The 25,724-nt window shown below is 38.6% G+C and overlaps 1 protein-coding gene across 2 annotated transcripts in view; it reads left to right on the forward strand.

Annotated features, from left to right (window-relative positions):
* dmGlut (Dietary and metabolic glutamate transporter) overlaps window positions 1-25,724 on the forward strand; it is a 73,129-nt gene that overhangs the window by 20,491 nt on the left and 26,914 nt on the right. The window contains exon 1 of one of the 2 annotated variants that reach the window (XM_065225226.1): window positions 23,470-23,859. The exons of the other annotated variant lie outside the window; for it this stretch is intronic. Within the exon in view, the coding sequence (XP_065081298.1) occupies window positions 23,826-23,859 (34 nt within the window). The 5' untranslated portion in view covers window positions 23,470-23,825. Of the gene's footprint in view, window positions 1-23,469; window positions 23,860-25,724 lie in introns of those variants that run through there. 2 annotated transcript variants of the gene reach the window in all.

Below are 25,724 nucleotides of genomic sequence, written 5' to 3' on the forward strand. Positions count from 1 at the left end.
CCTGTAGGGGAGCTGCCTTGTTTTACTCTTCGGCTGGTTTTTAACGCTCTTCATTAAAAGATATTAATAATATAACATTTACAATACGAATAAAATAAGAGAGTAGCGATTCAATACGGTGGTGAATGGAACGGAAAAATCCCTGGATGCTTCTCGGTAAGATTTCCCCGCACGCATCATTACCACAGTCTTCTTCAAATCCTCCGGCATGTATTTAGCTTCCATGATCTGAAAAACATTGGATAAAGTAGAACCGTCATTGTTAATGCACAAGTGTACGGATTTAGAATCAGCTGTTATATTTGGATCGAAATCCGTACAGTACTAATTTTGATAAATAAATACCATATGAATGATCCATTGCTTAGAATTGAGATATAAAACGATAAACACTTACCCTTCCGATTGACCTTCAGGAAACGACTTGCAAAAATCACTTAAATACGCTTAACAACTGGAAGTAAATCAGAGAGATTTTCTTAGAAAATCGTTAAGAACGCAACCGATTGACAGAAATGCCCGACACGTGATGAGGTTTTTATTTTTCTTATTTTAATTGCATGACATTCTGCTTAATTGTTGACGGAAACATCAAGCTAATGCATGAATTAACACATATTCATGTATAATATTTGCATTGTTATGATGCATATAAATAAACAAATTCAACAGGGTGTACGGATTTTGGTGCTGTACGGATTTCGGTCCCGCACGGTATTCGAAACGTATGTCTAAAATCTGATCTCTCACATCTTTTTCAGTTGCAACTCGCCTGCTTGTCTTTTTTTAGTACGTTTACCTTAATGAAGTAATAGGTCCATTCTATGTTTTTTGAGTACGTACACTGCTGCAAATGTGGACATATAAAATTACTGTTATTATTAATTTGCATATCATCATCGATAATTAACTGCTTTTGTATATTATTTAATCTAACTTTTTTTTAATTTTTAATCTTTCCTACTTATAATACCTACATTCATCAGTGTGATTCCCACTAAAGACTTATCAAAAACCTAATCTATTCTAATCTTATACAAACGCAGCCAGTACAAGAAAGCATTCTGGAAAATGATTAGATTAGATAACGCCAAATCATTTTTCTTATCAACATTGATGTTTGCAGTAAAGAGCCTGCATTTATAAAGAGGCGACATCTTATCCATTTGACAGGTCTTCTGCTCGATTGGAATGACTTTTCCTATGACTTTGACAGATAATCGATTGTTCCAATTTTGACATGTCAGCGCTCTTCAGTTTGCAGCATAACTGAGATATGACACAAACATCAAAACGGCCAGGCCTACTGCGTTGCATTTATCGCAAAGCTGATTCTGTGAAATGATTCGAGTTTAAACAAATATATTTAAACAGCGATGCATTTTGTGAATCTACAAGGGTGGAAGGATGCGTGGACATACCGTGCCAAACGCTCCGAGTTATGTAAGAGTTAATTTAACAATCATATTGGATGTAATGAATGCTCTATATAATATAGTATAATTGAAGGATCGCACCAAATGCCTCAAATGTTTCCCAAATTCCTAATTTATAGATAAAAATGGAATGATCTCACCAAAACTGGTCTGCTTGACTGTGATCATAAACTTTTCCGGACTTCTCTATTCCACGATTTCTCCAATAGCTTTAGCCAGAGTAGACGCGACACGCGACTGTTTTTTCTTACCTTATTGTATTCCCATGATCTTATGGGAGGAAACTCGCGTCCAATGCTTCTTTTCTTTAGCTCCACCGACCACTCGGAATGTGCACTCCGTGCATCATTGAATCAATGTGAAGATTAGTATGTGATGGTGTTATATGGAAAGTGCATAAAGAAAGAAATAAGTACAGAAATACGACCGAGATTAGTTTCATGAAGTGATAATTCCCCACTGACCTTACTCGAGCAAATTAAGAATGTTTATAAAGCTAGTTAAGCAGAATAGTTCATCGGTTGCGAAGTGAAGCATTTCTCAAAGTGATGAGCATTGGCGTAGCTTAAAAATTTATCTGGAGGATTTTTGCTAAACGACGGTTAAATAAAAACTCGCAAAGATGTTATTCAATCAAACTGCGTCAAGGCAACTTTTTGTTGGGTGTGATCAATAATATGAAATTGAGCCTTGCTATTATTTTAATGGTGAAACAATATATTTGATCATATTTATTTCGTAACAACGATTGGGACCTCGATTGGCGGAGCCATAAACTGATTTTGAACAAGCAATCATCGTTTGTTCATACTTTTTGTAATGAAATCACAAGTAGTAAACCGATTCTTATTGAAGTTCAAGACTAAATAGGAAGATTTATTCTACATTTTTAAAGGTTAGTTTCCTCCCTAAGCGGACCTCCGCATCCTAATTCTTTTGTTAATCTACTTAATGTGATTAGACTTTCTGAAGTTTCTTATTTAAGTTCATTTGATGATTATGATATCTCATTAGTCTAATTTAATAAATTATTAAAAGCTCTAATTCACCTAATCAATCATAACCCATATATCTTAATTCGACCCACCTTCAAGTGACTAAAATGTTAGATTCCTGGCTGATTTTTAAATTATATAGGGTATATGCTCCAACTATACTCACATGCTTCCACTATGTCGCACCACAAAAATATTTATGGGTATGTCACAATAGAAGCACTCCACAGTGGAAATCCCAAGCCATAGTTCAAACACTTATCCCAAATCAAAATGAAGCACATAGGGGAAAAGTTGGCTTCGGCAATACCTTAACCTATTATCGTCAGGGGGTAAACAACGTCCTTGAGAGCTCAATTTTGGCATGTGGATACATTGTATTTCTGAGCAACTATTGGCCAAATTTGAGTGCTCTAGAACTTTGTTTACCCACCTGACGATAATAGCTTAAGGTATTGCCGAAGCCAACTTTTTCCCTCTAAGATGAGTTACAATACCATGCAGCAGTTCCACACAGATTCGCAAATCGTTTCGGATCGACCTTTTACGATTATGATGAAACTTTGCACAGTTGTTTGTTACTGCCCAACATGCCATTTTACATATATGGTTCCCTAGTTTTGCAACGACTAACTTGCACTTGAAAAGGGCTTATGCAAAAATGATACGCATCAATAGAAAAATATATATCTCGTGAACTATTTGATTGAGCGTGATGGTGTCTTACAAGAAGTTGGGGACAAGTATTGTGCCTTCCAAGAAAAAATATACACTATAAAAAAAAATGTTATTTTGTTTACAAAAAAAAAAAACCAAAATCATCAAAAAAAAAAAAAAAAATTATAAATTATTTTTTTTATATTTATTTTGTGGTTTAGATAAAGTAATACCTACTGACACTGTGCATTTGCAGGGCAAATCATAAGCAAAAAAGTTATGAATTATTGAAAAAATAAGTATTTTCCAAAATACCACCTAAAGTTATCGAATATCTTTAAAATAGTGTTAATATTAAAACACATTAAATTTACAACAGAAAAGCTCATAATGCTTAAATTGCCCAAAGTTGTTATTTTCGAGATACTCGTAGGTTAAAATTCTCTTATCACATATTTTAAGAAATTTTCGCCCTTTTGAGATGTTTACTCATATTGCATATCATTTGATAATATTTTGTATATATATTTTGTAGCTTAGGTAATTAAATACATATTGACACTGTGTATTTGCTGGGCAAATAATTAATAAAAAAGTTATCTTAACTATAAAATAAATGTAAAACATAATAATAAAAAAAATTATTTTTGTTTGTAATTTTGATTTATTTTGTTAAAAAAAAATATATGTTTTTTTTACACTGTATTTTTTTTTGAAAGGCACAATATTTGTCCGCCACATCTACGAAGACACCATCTCAATCAAACAAATCGTTCGCAAGATATATGTTTTTCTATTGATGTGTATCATTTTTGCATAAGCCCTTTTCAAGTGTTAGTCGTGTACAAAAATAGGGAACCAAATATGTAAAATGGCATGTTGGACAATAACAAACAACTGGGCAAGGTTTCAACATAATTGCATATGGGTCATTCCGCGCCAAGTGGTCACAAAAAATTGCAAAAGTGAAATTGACCTCTTCCGATTTGGACCAAATTTGGAGGGAATGTTCAATTAAGCTCGAATTCTAAAAATCCAAAGTTGTATGTTGATCGTAGCACCCCTCGATCAAGGGGCACATTTTTCATTTTTCATTATTTATTAGAAACCACTACTTTCTTTTGTTCATATCTCCGGAACAAATAAAGTTACAAATTGCATTAGGTATTGTTTTAATAAGGAAATTAGACAAGAAATCTAAATCTTTAATTTTTGTTTCTTTACAGTGTTGCCAAATATTTTTTTTATTTATGTTTGAAAACTTTAAATGCAGTTTTCTCATAATACGTGTCGCTTAATTTTCATTTTAAGGACACCATCCTTTTTTACATAAGAAACACTTAACGACAAAAAGTTATTTGCGTAGTTCCTGAGATATTGCATTTTCAATGAATGAAAGTCATAAATTTAGAGGGTTATTTTTTTAACGTTTCCTCGTAATAAGATTCATTCTCATGAATTACTGTGTTAAATAATACTTGATGGAAACAAAATAGGTATGATAAAACCAACAATAGTTTTTATGCAGTGTTGACAAATTTAAATATTATTTAGTCTCTGAAAACTTTACACTAGTAATAATCTAAATGAATTGCATTATAAATTAAGACATTCCACTACATAAAATACTGTATCAAACACTGATCAATTTGTTTATTACATTTTATTATAACAATGTAAAACATAAATTACAATTGACTTATTTTTCCTCTCAAGGCTAGCACTTCGTGATGATTTCTTCCCATTATTATTCGAATCCACTGGCTTTGCACGTTTCGTTGCCACAACTCTAAAAGCTGAACCAGTTGTGGCACAAGAAACAGTTTTCATAATAATGGTATCAATACCAGAAGGAGCTAGCTGCTGCATGTATTGAACGAATACCGGGAATAGATGCAGCTGATGCAACACTGTGGAACAGTATTTGTTTTTCTTCGGAACAGATCTCAGATGACACAAATCTAACGTTTGTATTGCAATTCTTCATTGCCCAGTCATAGAGCTCCTTTGGCGTGTGAATAGTGGCTCCTTGTAAACTAGCTCGCGTTGCCAATCTCTTCAAAGTTCATCCCAATCCATCGCTTGGTCCTTTGCCGTGTGCCGTAACAAAGTAGTGCCACTCAGTGGGCACCCCAAATTTGCTTTCGTCGAAAACCAGGGTACCGCACCATCGTAGTACGAGATTTTGGACAACTGTGATAACTAGGATTTGAGATACTCTATGAAATTGCGCTGGAAAGCATGAAATGTTGTTGTGCTGTGCTCTAGAGTATCGGACATTACGACGCAGTTCAATGGTACAACTTTATTCTGATGTACAGTGTAGGCAGCAAAAGTGTGAACGGTTGCCAGCAAATTATAATAATGAATTCTCTGTACACTTAAAAACACAAAAAGAATAGTTTTCAGAGAAATCTGCCACTACAATGACTTCACCTTCACGTAAGCTATGACGAGTGAATTTGAAAAACTCGGATTGTTTCGCTACAATATAGACGTGCTTTCGTACGGCTGGGATTGAAATGAATAATTCAAGATGAATTTTACCTGCAGATGGCTGGTGATAATCCATGTTTTTTTAACCGCCAGATGACATTGCACACATACTTTCCGACCTTCGATAATTTTTGGCAAAGTTCTTATTGTACTCGTCATGAAACCGTGCAGAAATTGGTTTCAAACTCTTGCGACGAATAACTGTATACAGTTTCAATGGGTTGCAGCACTGTCGTTGCATTGTCGCATACAGGTCTCCATATTGCTTAGTATGGCCATCACAAACACTTTTCAGTTCCGTAACACCAGAACGAAGCTTGTAATTGTGTTCCACTGTTCGGAACCTAACACCACTGCGACCAGTAATTTGATCTATTGTAGTATTTCTCGTGTCCTTAGTTTAGTGCATGTCGCATTACTCCATCACTATTGAGAAATGATGAAGTATTCGATTTTTTTTACAGTTGTCATTCTTGCATTTATCTCAAGGGTCCGACTCTAATTGAAAGGTCCCGCTATTTATACCCTTCGGAGCATTAAAACACCCTCCAAAGGCGCGCACCTTTGTCAGTCAAAATTGGATTCCTTAGCAACAAAATTAAGGAATGACAACGATATTGACCATGCATCAGAACCCTAGTCTTAAGCACTTAAAATTAGGGAACAACGAATAGAAGATTAGGAATCACATAGATGAAGACTAACTAACTCATTTTTTCCTTGTTTCAAGATCATCCTCGGTAGACAAAGCTAAGTCTTGTCACTATCAACAAGGCATAAAAAGTAACAAGGACTAAGATGTGTTCCTTTGATTACTGAAAAATCCTGTTCCCCTAGTTTGAAGTAGTCAGGACTAGGAATCGGTGGTAGATCTTACAACGTACCACGAAAAGGTGATCTACCCACGTTACGGGGGGTAATTGTGTTTCTTGTGTGTTTTAGGGTGTCGGAAGGTGTTAATGGGTGTTTCTGCATGTCGACCTAGCTGTCAAAACGTTTATTGAAAATTTATGCTTACTGGCTAGCATAACATCCACTTTTGTTTATGATCAGAATTCTTTTTTTTTTGGCTCTCCAAAAATTTACCAATTTAATCATGCACAGTGAAAGCACGGAATTCCAGAAATAATGCCCACGTCTATGTAAACAACTTACAGGAATTCAAATTCACATCCCTGATCGTCATCCGCAACACCTATCTAAAAGAATGTGCTGTGTATGTATGTCTGGAGTTCCACTCCGATCTCAAAAAGTACTCCCTCAGCCGTCGCATTCTCATGTCATGATGCTTGACATCCTGGCTCAAACCAGTAAAGTCCTCTCGAATCCATCCCAACCGAATTCCAGTCGCAATCAAGCCCAGATAACCAAACCGAGCACGCCCCTTTCTAAGCAATCTCTCAAGCCTATTTGTAAGCGGCAGCTCGTAGGATGGATCTCTCTGATTTGGTATTGTGTATATGAAATCCACGACGAAAGGGCATCAAACACATTAGAAAGAAATATCTGTCTTCAGCTATCGATCGATAATTGATATGATAATTATTATCCGCTTCATTCATATACAGTTATAGATATTCTAGCTTGTTAGAGGTGTTTTTCAATGTTGAGCTTGATGTTGAATCTTCTTTCCTAATTGCGGGGGTGAGGACTACTCGGTGTCCCGATCAGTTCTTTTGTGGAATCGTACCGATTTTTGGAGGTCCCTTCTTCAGAAAAAAAAAAAATCAACAAAAACAAAAAAAGGGCATCAAATGAATGGCAGTGCTGCCAGAAAAGATTGAAAAATTGGTTCTCATGGTGGTTGAAGGGTGTTTAGTGTGTCGAAGAGTGTTTTTGATGTGTTTATCACAAGGTGGCAAAGTGGCTTACTCCCTGAATAGAACACACCATTTTCCACTCGGTATCTGCAAACTTCTAATGAACTTGACAGATGCGCCAGAGATGCTTTAAACATAGACGCCTAATATATGAAAAAAAAAATAATCAAAGATGTCATATTTTATACGTTAATAGATGACATCTTCAAAGACATCAATTTGATCTCGAAATTCTGGATCGTATGCAAAACATGAGCAAATTACAGTTTTGTCCTACATTTCTCATTTTTGTCTTGTTTTATGGCTGACCATAAATAGTTATTTTGGCGTTCTTTTACCAAAAAATATAGATTTAGGTCCGTTGTGAACTTACCTTCTGAAAACTTTTAAAATAATAGGATTGGATATTAATTCCATTGCTTAAGAAAATGCATCGAAAAAAAAAAAACACTGTATCAACTTAAAAAAATCACGTTAAAAGTTTTTAGTCGCTAAATAAAATTTAAATTTGGCAACACTGTTCTTGGTAATGTCATCAATTTTTTTTTCTTTAAATATTATTACACACAATTAGTCATGAGAATGAATCTACTTATTAAGAGGAAATGGAAAAAAAAAAATGCAATATCTCAGGAACTACGCAATTTACTTTTTGTCGTTAAGTGTTTCTTATTTAAAAAAGGATGAAGAACACGATGGTGTCCTTGAAATGAAAACTAAACGACACGTATTATGAGAAAAATGCATTTAAAGTTTTCAAACAAAAATAAAAAGTATTTGGCAACGCTGTACAGAAACAAAAGTTACAGATTTAGATTTATTGCCTGTTTTCCTTATTAGAACAGTACATAATGCAATTTGTAGCTTTATTTGTTCCGGAGATATGAACAAAAGAAGGTAGTCCCAACAAACAATTTGAGTTGATCAACAGCTGAATAAGCTATTTTTAAGCTGAAGAAGCTTATTTTTGCCTGAATAAGCTCTTATTCAACATTCAATGTTTGTTGGGGTGCTTTCCAAAGAATCACGAAAAATGGAAAATGCGCCCCTTGACCGAGGGGTGCTCCGATTAGCATAAAACTTTGGATTTTTAAAATTTGAACTTAAATGAACATTCCCTACAAATTTGGTCCAAATCAGAAGAGGTCAATTTCATGTGCTGTGTCAATTGGCGCGGAATGACCCATATACAAAAATGGTGTTTAATATTGTTCCCTGAGTAAAACCTCAATAAAAACAACAATGAAAGCTTGTCACGCAAATAGAAGGAGTACTGTTGGGCACTTTCTGAAATATTTCAATAGTATACTTCCCCTGCAAACCAAATTTAATGTATCTGCGTAAAATAAATAAAATAAGAGTGATTTGCGGCAAAACCCGCCAGTATAGCACCCAACGTCAGTGCCTATACGTAAGCGTACTACAACGCGGTTCTCAAACAAAGGAGTAACAAGTGTAATACTATCACTGCTAAACTAGATCTTTGGTTTTCTCATGCAGTGGTTCATCAGAGAGGGGGAGCTTAGTAATCCCCATCGCCTGCCCTTGGCGCCATTCTATCGCGACATGAGCCAGCAACGCCGGCCACAAACTCACCGTCTCCAACACTCCACTATAAAGCATGAAATTAAGCCCGCCCACCAACAACAAGGTGCAAAAACTAGCCAAGGAGAGGGTGGAGGCACATCTTATAGTTAAGATCAAATATTTCTCTTCTGAGTTCTCAGCGAAATTTGGTTTTGTGATTTTGTTGGTTTTGAGTTTTTCCAAGATATTAAAATGTGAGTGAACTTTTGTGGGGGCTGTTACTAAAAGCAATAACAAACGCATCGAAAAATTACTATTTGGCCGAGCTTCTAACAAAAGAGAAAATCAATGAAGATAATAGATTATCGCAGTTAGGCCCTAATGATTCTGAACGGTGTATATATACCATAAAACACTTAAATTATTTCCTAAAACATCTAGACCTAGCCCATAAATGAGTTATGATCCCTAAACTGAACTCAAAAGATATCTAGTTTTGACCTAAATAGTGGCCTTACCTATTAACCCTTTGATAACATTCTATGAAAGAAGAGCATAATTATCTGGACCTGGGAAAACACATGTGTAAGATTTTTGATTTTATACCTTAAAACCTGAATGTTGATGCAATTTGTGACCGAAGAAATATAAATACTAACATGAGTAAGTACAAGTGTTTTCCCCTATGTTATCACGCAACTGTACGAGAAGGCCATCAATCCCACCACTACTCGGCATAGCCGCAAACAAGCTTCCCACGTCCGAAAGTGCTCTATCACCATAATTTATCGCACCTCAACTCAGCGAGTCCTTATTCGCAACGAAAAAAAATGTCTTTAGTCTCACAAAAGCCTGTGTAATACGCACGTAACCTTCAATTTTCACATATCGCCGTTCATTGTGAACGTCGTGTGAACGCAGCTTGGAATTTTAACAGTCGAAAAGATAAAAACAAAAACACATCCAATCTCCGTCCACTAATCGTGAAGATCGTGACGATTGTTCACTTTCCGAAGCAGCGAGAGACTGGCGGGCGTCTGCAAATCTGCCAGCAGATCTCCCTGAATGTGATAGTTATGACGTTTGACGGACTAAATATAAACAAAATCAATTCAAGATCAAGCATAAAAATGTTCAACGAGCGAAGTCTTGCCGACGATCGACGACCGGTTTTTGGCATAGATGTGGGTGCACCTTGAAGCACGGGCATCAATGAGTGCGGTTTTATGGTTTGTTTGGATGCGCGAAATACCTACAGTGTATCGCAAAATTGAGCGTACACACTAATGCATTTTTGTGTGTGAAACTTTGTAAATAGATATTTTTTTCAAATCTTCACTGGTGGTAAAACAGATATTTATTGATTTTTGCTATAGGCTTGGACTTTACTGGAAGAACTTGTATGAAGTTAGATTTATTTTTGTGATTTTCAACTTTCAATCTCCGGAGACGAACCAGCCCAGGGCTGAAAGTCTCCTTAATAAAGATATAAAAAAAAAACTTTCAATCTAGTGGACGAATTTTAGAAAAAAATAGTGGAATACTAAAGATCTTAATTATGACTAAAAATGAGCATAATTTCAAAAACTAAAATTTAATGACATCTGTACGCTCAATTTTGAGATACACTGTATTTATGCAAAACACGGCATCTGCTGAACTGAACTGTTGACATTGTTGCGCCTTAATGCCAAGCACGAGGTTCAACAAGTGGATGCGCAGTAGAGAAGAGCAAGATAATCACAGAGCTGGCGGTTTGACGCATTTTAACGATGCCTATCGGCTTAAGAGATATCGTGACAGGTAAGGAATTTTGCCAGAGTGCTTCGAACTTGAAAAAAACCCGACGGGCTGCCCGATTCTGTAGGTCATTGATGAATATTTTTAGCAGTATGTTGAATGGAACCGATTCAGGGATGAATTTTTATTTTAATGCGGAAATAATATCTGTCCACAAGCTCTAGATCTGTCAAAATTAAAGCGTTTGCAGAACTTTTAAGAGCTGTTGACAGCTAGACAATCAGCGATGAAGGTCTTCAATTATGTCAAGAGCGATGGATTTTCCGATTGCATTTTACAGCCACTTGAAAGATACTTGCTTTCGACTCACTGTCACAAGAATTCCTCCTCATGCTTGTAGATAATACTGCACAATTGATATAAAACCTTCTCCGTTGTTGGTCATTGATTTTGCCACCTACTCATACTTTGATTAACCTCCGCTTGATGGGAGATATAAACACCAACCCTAGGGACAACGTGTGCTACACTATCTGTCAACATTTCAATGACATTTTTACCAGTGTCTTCCGCTTATCAAGATTACTCCTTATCAAATGAATGGGGGTGCTTCTGCTGGAAGAGGATAGTCTTTGTGAGAGGCAATCTGTCGTTCGATTTATTTTACAACTGTTCCATTCAAATTGTTATCAGTGTTATTGCTAATATTAGTTGTTGACCTTAGACACCTAACAACAATGGATCAATAGACATTAAGAACTGATCAGTTTATAAAGCGTACACCTAAAAAATTATGATCGAAATGACATCAACACCACAAAATTGCTATTTATGCAACCAGTAGCAACAAGAATTTTTTTCAGCATGAGTCGTACCACATTTTTTGCACTCAAACGAGTGTCCAAAAGTAGAACTATATACAGTCAAGATTTCTATAGTACGGATTCGTTCTTGCCGGATTTCAACAGTACGGTCGATCCGGCATTAACGAATACACGTACCATATGGAAATTGAGCTACGAACCAACCGGCTGCTTTGCGGCAGATGTTACAATCGATAACCAATCGTCTCTGATATGATGGATAACCGAGAAATCTCTAGTAGTGACTAGAGGTGGGCAAAACAGGTCATCTGGCTGAGTGGATCAAACCCATCCAGCTCACTAAAGGGAGTCTATTCTTTTGCTCTTCAGTTCACATTGAAATTATAGGCATTATGACAAAAAGTCAACATCGGAAAACTGCATAAAATCGTAAAAGTAGTCCAACCCGCCACTGATCAACCATCGCGAAAACCAAAATGCGCTCAAAACGTGCCAACAACATATCAGTAAAAGCAACAAATGCATGCGAGAGAGCTACACCTATGTCACACGCGATGATATGATTAACATCGTGGCACACGATGTTATGCCTTTGCTCAAGACATGCAATTCAGTCTACATACAGATTTTATTTCTGATGTTAATTCTCCAGCAGAATTTCTCTCACTATTCTCGGCTTCAGCTCCAGATCAGGGCCCAAAAAAGTCACTTTCAATCGAAAATCGCCAAGCGATGACGAAGCTGTCAACAATCACTTTCAATTGAAAGTCATTCTGTCTTCTCTTCGAGCAAATCCCCTTCAACATCAACAGAACCACTTTCGATAAATTTTCATGCTGTTTGATTTAACTTGACTTGTGTTCATTTCGTCTTTTACTGTCAAATGAACTTATTATCATATTGAGCGAAGCTGTTTGATCCAAATTCGCGCAGTTTTTCTGACTTTTCTTGATTGTTCACCCGGTTCATTTAAGCGTATGCGTATCAATGACGTTAATATAAGGTTCGGGCCAACAGGCAGCTTGCTGGTGTTAAAAGCAAAAAGATTGTAAATATTGCTGAGCACTCAAGTGACGACGTCACTCAACCAAAACATTCCATACTGCGAACAGTGAGATTTACGTCACTGCCAACAGCTTTTTCTTTCGAAAAAGCTTAACATTGCAATTTATCATTGTCGGATGGTTTGTTTTGGGTATTTTGGGAATCGGGTTGACGTCTAGAGGTAAATCCATGATGGCGGCTTCCGAATTCAGAAAAAGTGGAAAATACTGACGCCGACCCATCAATATGGATGATTTTGGAATCGGGGTGACGTCATAGATCGAAAATCTTCCAGTATATAAAAAGTGGCAAATACTATCAAATACCCACTAACATAGGTATTTTTGGAATCGGGATTATGTATAGAGAATGAAAATCGATATCCGACACCAATTTGAAGTCCAAGATGGTGGTTTCAGATTTCAGAAAAAGTGGGAAATACTGACGCCAACCCATCAATATGGGTATTTTTGGACTAGGGGTAACGTCTAAAGATCGAAAATCGATATGCGACGCCATTTTGAAAACCAAGATGATGGCTTCCGGTTCAAGACAATGTGGGAAATACGGACAATAAGGGGTGATGCACATATTATGCCACGCTGGCAAGATGTCATCTAGAGAATGGAAATCGATCATTTATAATTTCTCATTTTATGAAAACTCTTAAATTGATCATACAACAATCTTCCGTGCATGTTTCCGAAGCAGTGAAATTAGAATGGTGCATATGAAATGCTGCAGGTAAATTTAAAGATCATAACTTCTGAAAAAGGTATCAAACTAGCCTTTATAATTCATTTTTTGATACTTGGAAATGATCTAGTCTACCTGATTTGCATTAAAACTACAGCTTTACAGCCTTAAAAACATCCCAACTTTTAACATGTACAAAAATCAGGATATATGTAATCGCTGATTGAAACCAACATGGAACATCTAAGCACCCTGTTAATTTTACCATATATTCAGCATAGGATTCTAAGGCCGCTGCCATAGTGAGAGCGAAGAGGCGCGCTTACTGTTCTATACAAAAGAATTCCTATTATTGATATTATCCCTTACTTTCGTGCCTCATTGCTCTCAGTATGGCAGCGGCCGAAACAAATCAAGCGTAACTATTCAAATCGACGTATCTGTTTCTGTAAACAAACTCTTCAATCGACGATTTGTCTTAACTACTAACACACCCACGCAAACAAACACCATCAGCAGGTAGGGGAAACTTTCGCCTACTAGCTAGTGAGCTTGCAGTTACTACAAATCGTCGATTGAAGTGATTGTTTACAAAATCAGATACATCGACTTGAATAGTTATGCTTGAAATACCTAAAATCCCATAGAACCAGAACGTCAAAATCAAACAAATGTTGGATTCAATCTGTGTGGCTCCCGTTGGTGAATTTCAACTTAAATTTGTCAGATAGAAAATGTTCAAAGAAACCTGCTATTGTACCAGAATTATTTGTGGCAGACCAGGAATCAATTTGGTAACATATGGTAACCCTACGCACGACGCGAAACGCTCATATGTAGTAACTTACTTGACTAAAAATGATCTTTATTTCTTGTAATTATTTGGTTTACATGTATGATTTATCAAGTGACACAGATACGTCTTTTTAACTTTAATTCTTAGAAATTTCAATTATTATTAATTACAGCTCCTAGTCCTATCAGGTCTGTTTAGAGAATGACCGCCTTGGTGGGATTGGTTTGTGTCTCATATGTAGTAGGTCCATTTTGTGCAATATGCTTGTACCAAAATAATGCTTCAACAGCGCTCAAACCTATGCTCTGGAGAGTGGGCTCTGCAGTGAAGTCCCTCGAGAGATTTTAGGTGAGTGAACTCGAGAGCACATTAAATTCATTTATCTAGAGAGATTTGTTTTAGTTTTCACCACAGAAGTTCTCAATAAGCACTCTCTCACACTTAGATTGTCGTGCTCTCACCGTTAACGTGGTGATTTGCTCGCATGAGTTGCAATGGATACATCCTCAGAGGAGGCAAAATATACGTACGCTAGAGCCGCATTTGGGTGAAATGACATCACTGCTGAGCTGGGTGTTCAACACGGATGAGGCTGTCGAGCTGTATGTTGTTTGGAGCGAGGGTGACACGCTTGGCATAGATGACCGACCCGCAGCGACTCACGAAGAGCTACTGATTCCGATCTATAGCATAGCGGTGCAGCTTCTTCCTCCTTTGATGGTTGCTTATGTGGGCTCTGCAGCTCACTGCTTGCAGGCAGCCTTTCGTTGTTACTGGAGAACAGTTTTCAACGCCACACGCCGAAAGCACTGCTACTGCTGCTACTAATTTCGATTACCAAACACCACCACACAGTGGTGTGGTCGTTGGCAGTATGTGGTTCTGAGTATGGCGATGAGTGTGCAAAATATTACACAATTCCATGCGCCCTATTCGCACGCGCCCGAGGATCGGACGCGAATGCCCCTTCGACTTGTTTCGTCTACTTACTACTCTCTGACGGCTGTGCTGAGGAAGCAGCATATGCATGTAGGTAATTAGTGGATTTGTTAGTTAATTTGACGCTTTTGGACAATGCTGGACATTTACCAGTTTTCAATAGTTTATTGTTGAAAATCAACATTCGAAAGCATTGTTATCGATGCGTAGCAATATTTCTGATCGATTGATGATAAAATTATTGAAATTGGACCAGGGGCAGCTGAGTTATTAACGTTCAAAATCTTTCTTAATTTGCTACATGTTCCATTTTCGGTTTTCACAAAGTGTACCCCCAATGTGGGTTGTTTTGGAATCGGGGTGACATCTAGAGACCGGAAATCGATATCCGACGCCATCTTGTCATTCAAGACGGTGGCTTCCGAGAAGTAAAAAATACCCTACAAATGGCGTCGAATATCGATTTTCAGCATTTACGTGTCGTCCTCGTTCTGGAAATACCCATATCTTAGGGTATTGGACATGTTTAATGAAAACCGATGGCCTCAATCTTGGATTCCAAAATGGCATCGAATATCGATTTTCGGCAACCCCGCTTCGTGAAATTGGGTTGTTAGTGGGAATCTTAAATAAAACAGCAAAAAAAGGTTATCTTCCATTGTTCCCTATTGTAGAATATTTGACACCCGTCCCCGTTCCAAAACATGCCTAAAGGGTGATACGGTCAAAATTTGGTCAATATCAACTTGACGTATTTCTTTCAATTTTGCATTTAAAAAACCTGAACACCCCTCATTTTGAAGGTGTGTGTGTGTAGAATGTTGCTCCTATTTTGATTTTGGAATTCACTCTTCAGTTGTCAAAATGCCGTCCAAGCAAGAAGAGCAGCGTATCAAAATTTTGCTCGCGCATCGCGAAAATCCGAGCTACTCGCACGCAAAGTTGGCAAAATCGCAACAAAGAAGAAGGTGGACAAGGTGGCTGTACAAAATCTGATGGCAGGGGTCAAGCTTAAGGCCCGGCAATTCGGATTTGGAAAAGCGGAAGCCTAACTGAATATTTTTCCTGAATTTTATACTAATTGAACTTGAAAAAGAAATTTAATTTGATTTTTTAAATAAACGATTTCACCGATTTACACGCGTTTTCCCTTGACCAAATTTTGACCGTATCACCCTTTATTGTAGGGCATTTGAGACCTCGGCAACCGATATTGTGCCAATACTATGTTTGGTGCCTGACGACGCGATGCGTGACAAATCGATTGAGCCTCGAATTGAAGTGAAAGTGGAAAAAAAACGAAGGAAGCAGTTTTTAATTGAAACAAGTCGTTGCTGCAAATGAACAGGAGAATGTTCGTCGTGATTCGATATCAAGAAGCGCATTGTCTCACATGAAAAAGATATTGCTTGTAATGAAGCGGTTCTGCGGAGGGTTCATTTTCTTTTCTTTGTGCCGAAAATGCAGGGTACTGCATTAGCTCAGATAGAGAGAGAGAGAGAGAGAGAGAGAGAGAGAGAGAGAGAGATCCGAAGAGCTGGACGGGTCCGAGAGTTGACATCCTAAACAGCTCCCAGTGAATTTTTCGGTAGTAGATGATTCGGATCCGCAGCTAAGCTGATAAGTTGGAGAGCTGCATTTCGCTTTTCGGTTATTTGCTTTTGTGCGGATCTTCCGCTCTCCCACAAAATGATGGGAGGAGAGGTGAGAGCACATCGAGCTGAACATTGCATTAGGTCCTAAGTAACATTGACAGATTCTATTCGTCGACTTTCTCTTTGTATCCATACGGCCACCTTAAGACATTGCCAGGTATTTTCAGCACACATATCTTTCATCTAGCATCTAATACGACAAACACAACAAGAAACGGTTATGTGCTCAAGTTATTAATGAAAGGAAAAGTCGACGAAGGGAATCGATCAATGTTACTTAGGACCTAATGCAATGTTCAGCTTGACATATGCTGGAGGAGTAACATCAGTAATATGAACCGGGTACATACACAGAGAAAAAAAATTACCCTAAATTTAAGTAAAGGGTGTCCACGATGAAATTGCCAACACAAAATTGATTCGCAAAATTCGAGTTTTCATCCGATTGCCATCAAATTTTCAGGGATTGAGAAATAACTATTAAACTTCATTTTACCATTTTACTCGTATTTTATTTACAGTCCATACGCAAATGCCCGCACCTTGGTCTTAACCCCGGCCATAAGATTCTGCACAACCTGTGAATCAACCGTTTTTTGCATGTAAACCCATACTTTCTTCAGTTCCTCGACTGTCTTCACTACCTTAGGTCGTTTAAGAAGGTGCTGCTTCATAATCGCCCAGTACTTCTCGATGGGGCGGAGCTCCGGAGTGTTGGGAGGGTTGAACATTTTCGGCACGAAATTGACCTTATTGTCCGCATACCACTTCAGCACGTCCTTGGAGTAGTGGCATGAGGCCAAATCCAGCCAGAAGATTGTTGGGACGTTGTGGGCCTTCAGGAGAGGAAGCAGCCGCTTCTGGAGGCACTCTTTTATGTACACTTGTCCGTTCATCGTGTCCTGGGTCACGAAAGGTGCACTCCGCACGTGCAGATGGCTTGCCAAACCAGGAATTTCTTCGCAAATTTGGACATCTTCTGAGTGCGGACATGCTCCGGAACGCTGAACTTATCCTTGGCCGTGAAAAACAGGTTGCCGGGGATCTGTTTGAAGTCGGCCTTCACATATGTTTCGTCGTCCATGATGCAGCATTCAACTTTCGTCAGCATGTTGAGGTACAACTTCCTGGCACGGGTTTTGGCGGACTTGTTCTGCTTCTCGTCGCGATTAGGGGCCTTTTGTACCTTGAACGTTCGAAGCCCAGCCTTAGTTTTGGCTTTCATGACAAAACTTCGGCTTAGGTGCAGCTTATTAGCCACATCCCTAACGGAGGCGTTCGGATTTCGGTTGAAGGCCCCAACTACGCGGTTGTGATTTTTGGTGTTGTACGGAATACTTTTTCCTTCACTTCTGGGCTTCCGATCGGTGGTCAACCGTTCCTCGAACCGCTTAATCACTCGCGACACCGTGGAATTCGCGATTCCCAACTTTTTAGCGATGGAACGATGCGAGAGATCCTTGTTCTCGTGATGAATGCGCAAGATTTTATCACGCACGAGCTGTTCTTTCGACTCCATTTCCGCGAGTTTTGATCACAGGACTTTAAAACTTGCAGGATGTAAATAATGCACTATGAACTAAATCCACCCAAATTTTCATTAAATTCTACCCAACGGTTAAAAAGTTAGAGCAATTTCATAGTGTGGCAATTTCATCGTGGACACCCTTTATATTTTATTTAATTTTGGGTAATTTTGAGTTTTGCATCCCACTCTCACTTTTTGTTGTTGTCAAAAACGGAACGAGAGATTCGACTTTATCATGACTATCGTTCAATAAACTACTAGTGAGTATATGAGATATTCTCAAATTTGAGTCTTTTAAACTTAATTTTGGGTAGAAAATATTCACGAGTAAGTAATTATTTTTGCCGTAGTCAAATGTAAACTACTATAAGCGGTTTACTGAAAATTAGCTTTTTGATCGGAACATGGGAGATGAGTGAAAAGAACTTAATTTTGGGTAACTTTTCGGTTCCGTGTACATAATTTGGATAATACCAGTAGGCTATCCAATGGCTTATGGCTTATAGCTTTTGGAACCACACAGTTCGAAATAGTAGTGTAAATTTCTGTTCAATGTGCATCATAAATGGAGCGTCACATATCATATACGTTTACATTATATATCATGTAAAGTTCTGACACATTTCAAGCAATGTTGCAAATATTGTATACAAAAGCCCATCTTTGTAAACAACATTGTTTGTAAGTTGCTCGGTTGCGTGAAATGAAACATAAGTCTCCGTGAATGAATGTTTACATCACAATTAAAATTCAGAATTCTGTGCAGTTAGGGTTGATGCATACATTACGTCACGCTCTAAGGGGGGAGGGTGGGTCTAAGTTGCTGTGACAAGCAATGCATTAGGTATAGGAAAAACGTCACGATAGGGGGGAGGGGGCTATTTTTTGCTCGATTTAGCGTGACATAATTAATGCATGGGTCCTTATACGAGGTAGGTGACGATTGTTCGTATTTTACAGTCACATCCCACCCCTGCATCTACCCCTGAAGCAATCCCCACCGAAAAGGCAAACTAGGAGTCAACGAAATGAATGGAAATGATTTTCCATCCCTGGCCAGAACACATTGGAACACACCAGGGGCCATATTGCGCATCTCAAAACGAAAGACTGTTTGTACGAACGCTTGTATGAAAAAGTTTTTCGTTTCGAGATGCGCAATATGGCCCCAGTAATGCCAAACGGATCGGATGTATGGAGAAAATGGGTACACGACGTTAGGCATACGGTCGTTAGGCATACGGTCGTTAGGCATACGGACGTTAGGCATAATGTACGATAGGCATACGGACGTTAGGTGTAGTCTACCCGATGAATTCCAGAAAGATGATAATGGGGACCGTCTATTGATTGCTGACATCAGTAACAATAATGAAAGAGCCTTAATTTTTGGGACTCACGAAAACTTGTGACGTCTTGGACAGGCAAAGTATTGGGTTGCATCAGCAGACGGTTCCACTAGTATTCATTCTGATGACAACAAAACAAGATTCTTTATATCCAAAAGTATGGCATGAAATCCTGGAAGCAGCAGGTATGTTTTTTGTTATTGAATGAAAAACCACAGAATTCACCATTCTTCATTTCATGAGCTGCTCTTTGGCATTACCTTTTATTCAACCTTAGCTGTTTTTTTGTTATTGCATGAAAAATCACAGAATTCACCATTCTTTAGTTCATGGGTCGTTCTTTGAGGAAAACCTTTCTTCTTTGACAATTGCAATATGTGTGTAAGAATATATTACAACAAATGGGGGAAATGTTGGCTTCGGCAATACCTTAACCTATTCTCGTCAGGGGGATAAACAAAGTCCTAGAGCACTCAAATTTGGCCAATAGATGCTCTGAAACACAATGTATCCATTGGACGTTGTTTACTCCCCTGACGATAATAGGTTAAGGTATTGCCGAAGCCAACATTTCCCCTGTGTGATTTTTTTTTATTTCTAGATGCGATTCATTTCAAGATATATTTCAAAACTATGCTGAGTTTTCATTGCCAGCTATTGCTACTAATCTTATATCTAAGTGCGTCACTTATGATATGATAAATAATGGATTCCAAACTGCGCTTTTTAAATAAATTATGTTTGTATAACTTGTATCATCTTTTATTCAACGCCAAGCCTAATTTAAGCATTGTTTACCATGCTTGAAAAAGGTTTCCAGAGTTGCACAGTAGCAAGGTATGTATGCCTAACGTACATTATGCCTAACGTCCGTATGCCTAACATCTGTATGCCTAACGTATTTATGCCTAATGGGGTACACTCGTGCACAGCACTCAGAGTGAGCGCTCACGAGTCGTAAAATCGCTGATTGTGACGCTCTGAAAGCAATATTGACAGATTTTATGTGTCAAACATATACTTCACGACCTCTTCTTGTAACTTACAAGCACTAATTTGCATTATTCTATTTCATGATTTCATAATTCCGAAAAACATTTTTTATAGCAAGTGAGTGGAAGTAACCCTGGGTGTAAACATTCATACACGTAAACTTGTGTTTCATTAAACGCAAACGAGCAACTTGTAAACAATGTTGTTTACAAAGATGGGTTTTTGTATACAATATTTGCTACATTGCATGAAATGTGTCAGAACTTTACATGATATATAATGTAAACGTATATGATATTTGACGCTCCATTTATGTGCATCATACTGAACAGAAATTTACAGTACTTTTTCGAACTGTGTATGTTTTGTCAGTTGTGTACAAAGTTATTAGCAAATGAGCAGTTCGTGACCAAAACTGTGTATGCCAAGCATATCGACGATGACTGGAAATCCTGATAACAGCTGGAACTTCTCTAGCGAAGTAAACGCTTATGCAAGTGTAGGTGGAAATTCCTCCTCCAGAATCCGCTGGAACCACATGAAACCGTTCCCAGGTGTCATTGCTGCCAATAAAATGTGGGATGAATGGAATCGTTACATTGAAAAGTTCGAGATAGGAGCGCCCAAGGTGACTACACACTTCGAAACCGTAGCATAAATTTCTGTTCAGTATGATGCACATAAATGGAGCGTCACATATCATATAAGTTTACATTGCATTGCACAAGTTTACGTGAATGAATGTTTACATCACTGTTTACATATAGGTGTTCTAATGTGTCAAATTCATGATTCAGTCATGTTGGATTTTTGTATGGGACAGCGACCGAGTTTTTTTACAATTTGCTCTAACTCCCCGAGATTTCCTCGCCCATATAGTGACAACCCTAATTAATAAATGCCATAAACGAACTGCACAGATAAAAGTTCTGAATTTTAATTGTCATGTAAACATTCATTCACGTAAACTTGTATTTCATTTCACGCAACCGAGCAACTTGTAAACAATGTTGTTTACAAAGACGGGCTTTTGTATACAATATTTGCTACATTGCATGAAATGTCTCAGAACTTTACATCATTTGTAATGTAAACTTATATGATACTAGCTGAGTGCCCGGCCTTGCTTGGGATTCAATATAAGGTTGAGTGTATGCGCCGAATAAAAAAAGCATGCTATATTCTACGTAGCCCCCCCCCACTTATCTAAGGGGCTACCCCCTATGAACATCTCCTTATAACTCCACATGCCAAATTTGGTTCCATTTGCTTTCTCGAGTTATGCAGAAATTTCTGTTTCATTTGTATGGGACCCCCCCCCCCCAACAGAGGGGGGAGGGGAATCGAACCATCATAAGAACCTTTCCCGGTCCCAAAAACCCCTGCATATCAATTTTCACGCTGATCGGTACAGTAGTTTCCGAGTCTATAAGGGTCAGACAGACAGACAGACAGACGGAAATTCATTTATATATACACACCAAAAAATTCTGAATTTTACTGGCGATGTAAACATCCATGCATGCAAACATTCATACATGTAAACTTCCTTTTCACGTAAACTAGCAGCTTGCAAGAAATGTTGCAAACAAAAGTGGACAGTTGCATACAATATATGGAATATTGCGTGACATGTCTCATAAATTTACACGATCTATAATCTAAACTTGTATGATATATGACGCTCCATTTATGTGCATCATAGTAACGGAAATTTACACTACTTTTTTTAGCTGTGTATATAGATAGAAGATGTGTCGCTCCATTTATGTGCATCATAGGGTTTTTGATCTAATTTCCGTCCTACTAAGCACAACCCGCACTTTATCTCTCTTTACTGAACGAGTTTTAACAAAAAATGGAATATTTCTGTCAAATATGACTTGCAAATTTATTCACCTTTCCATACGTACCGTTGGATTGGATAAAGAGTCACAAATTGTTGAGATATTGTCTAAAATCTAACACTGCTTCTTGATTCTAAATTCGTTCTACGAGTTTCAATTCCGTCCTAACGCATTGAAACACCATTAGATTTTCCTCGTCCTACGGATAAACGTAGAAAAAGGGGATTCGCTAGGAGCGCTTCTTTTGTTTTGAGAACAATGAGCGTAAATATTCATACTATGCGCTCTAACAGGATTTATGTTGTAGCTAAAGAGCTAGCGCATCGGAACAAACCTATTATTGATTTGTGCACGTTGAAATCATTGATATAATTGATCTTTTCTGATCGATAGAATGGAAATGGGCGATTACAACGAAGTAGCGCTCTACCCTACTGAACAGAAATTTACACTACTTTTTCAAACTGTGTTCCCCAGGAAAGTCATCAAAATTCCCAACCTAAAAATTTCCTCGAACGGACCGGGAACCGAACCCACCGCTTCCAGCATGGTTTGCCGAGCCTTTAAAGCCTCACTTGACAGAAGGCCCCTAGCTATAGCAATCTATCTTGGTAGTTTCGTCAAGTGCCAATTTGATGTGATACTAAACCAATTATGTACCCAATAAAATAAGAACCATCGCCACCCAACGGTAGCGTGGAGGCGGTCGGTTCACTATACCGGGTCATTATCGCCCGCAGAATTAAAGCAAAAACAAAAAGACACATTCATTTTTCCACGTTTATACCACCCAAACAACCGAAACGTCGCAACATTTCTTTCAGGGTCGACCCACGTTGGTTGTCTGCCGCACGTTTAGTAGTCAGTCACTGCTGTTTAGTAGCTCGAACTAATTCCGAAGTCAAGTTGCATTCGCGAAACGTGCGCGCACTCACCGATCGAGGTGCGTAGCGAGGAAACCCCGTCCCGAGTTAAGGGTTCTCTTTGGATCGGTCATCAGTACCAACCGGACGATGGTCTTGCATAGTGGGGCTGGTTCTGTTGTTGGTGTGTAGCCAACCAGTCAAGTCAGTCAGCCACCTCGTCCGTTGATAAGTGTAGTAAAACCCAATTCTCGCTGGACTATCCTATCAATGCGCTGCCTGCCGTGCCGATAGCATCTGTGTTGTGCTCAGGTGTCGAGTTCGAGTACCTCCTCTCTATAAATGAGCCAGAAGCGTTCCGAGTGCGGTTTAATTCCTTTGCAAGCGTCTCGGCGGAAAGACGGTTGCGTTGCGTTCCAGTTGTCGTCGCGTTCTCGGGGTTTCCCGCAATTCGGAACTCAATCAGCAACAGACCGGGTTGGTTTTTTTAGGATCGGAGTTGGAGTGCATTAACCGATCAGAAGATTGTGAAGCAATAGTGATTATCCTTGAGAAGTGGATAGTGGAGTGTGGAGGATTTTACGATCTAGACCGAGAGCCGAAGTGCAAAAGCGGCCAAAATGTTGAGTGGGTGGCAGTTGAGAGTGTCCAAATGTGAGTACCTGCAATAGTAGCAGCTGCTGAAGCAGTCGACACGTGACCTCATTACGAAGTGATTTTAAGTTTTATATTTTTTTGTATTCGCTAAACCTGTGACGGCCGTGTATGATTCGAAAATTCGCTATCCGCTCGATGATATGGACTGATATTGATTGATGAGTTGTTGATGGCGATGAGCTGGGGGGTGGTGGGGGAGATACCTTAAACAGATGCATGCTGAGCGTTGGTGCAGGGGGTGCCGTTCGATGAGGGAGTTTGCAAATCGAGATGCGCGCTGGAACTATGGAATAATACGGGTGCGGAGTTTTCGCTGATTGATGGCTATTAGGTGGCTTATCGTGACTGTTTAGAAACCCACAATACTGGTCTGGTGTCTTTTTATTGGTTGATGCGCGCGCGTGTTTTTACTTATTACAGCTGACCGGTACAGAACGGAAAAGTGTGGCACAGACTTTCATATTTTATTTTTGTTATTGTTTTGGTTTCGATGCCACCATGAGTCGTTTTTCGATGTGCCAATGGACGGCTACGATCGTGAGTTTCCGGTCAACGTTTTTGGTCTCGTTTGGATCGTATGGTTTTGGCGTTGTGGTGAATTCAAGCTGAACATTGCATTAGGCTCTAAGTAACATTGACAGATTCTCTTCGTCGGCTTTCTCTTTGTATCCCCATGGCCATGGTATTGTCAGCACACATATCGATGAAAGAAGCTTTTATCTAGCACAAAAAGAAACGGTTATGTGCTCATGTTATCAACGAAAGGGAAAGTCGACGAAGAGAATCGATCAATGTTACATAGGACCTAATACAATGTTCAGCTTGAATTGTGTTCGGTTTTACGATCAACTTTTCAAAAGGGAATGGAAAAGTGAACGGACAGCTCGTGATCGTGTGGATGCATTATTTTGAATCATATCTTGTGAATGACTCGCAAAATCGATGCCTCTTTATCTCCCCATCATGATGTCTCCGAAAGAAACCCGTATTAAAATCAATCATTGTAACTGAAACAACCATCAAATGGAAAACTGAGGCTCGCCCCTTCATATGTGGCTTGTATCGAAATGTTCTATCAGTGTTAGTTTTAACCCTTCTTCTTTTTTACAACTTCAAGTGGTTTATATCAAGTGAACACATTGGACACATCCGGACATGTTCCGGATGCACCTTGAGTAGTTTCCAGTTCCTTTCAACGACTAAACTCCATCATACGACATTTAGTCAATGAGAACTAATGAATAAGATCATTTCGACAGTGAGCATGCATAAGGGCGTACACGCGATGATCGGTTCTCTTCGTCGATTTTCTGTTTTGTTAATAACTCGTTAGATTTAACGTTTCTCGGTGCGTTTGCCTGTTACAACTCTGCATTGAACAAATTCTAGAAAATTGTTTCGCTTAGCTGTAGCAATGCAAAAAGAAAATCGATGAAGAGAATCGATCATCGCGAGTACGCCCTTGCGCATGTACACTGTCGATTTATGCTCATGTTGAGCTTGCAGACTCACATCAAATCACATGAGAAATTAATATAAACATTCCTGACGCTTATTTTTAGTACCAAGGATCACATTGGCCACACATGATCCGTTTACCATCAGGAAAGTGGCCTGAATCTAATCTAATCTAATCTATCATCAACACAGTAAGTTTAGGAAAGCATAATGGAAAATGATAGATATACCATACCTCCATCATTTTTCTTGTATATTTGATATATGTTGCACATCAAAGATGCGCAACATATATCAAAACGGCTAGGTTTACTGTGCAGAAATTAAGGGACAAGATGATTCAGAAACATCGGGCCTGTGCAAATTAATGATTTAAACACGATGGCTCAGAATTCAATAAATGG

This window comes from Ochlerotatus camptorhynchus, unplaced genomic scaffold (assembly GCF_037179485.1).
Source record: "Ochlerotatus camptorhynchus isolate MF236.1 unplaced genomic scaffold, CSIRO-AGI_Acam_v1.1 ptg000222l, whole genome shotgun sequence".
Taxonomy (NCBI): domain Eukaryota; kingdom Metazoa; phylum Arthropoda; class Insecta; order Diptera; family Culicidae; genus Ochlerotatus; species Ochlerotatus camptorhynchus.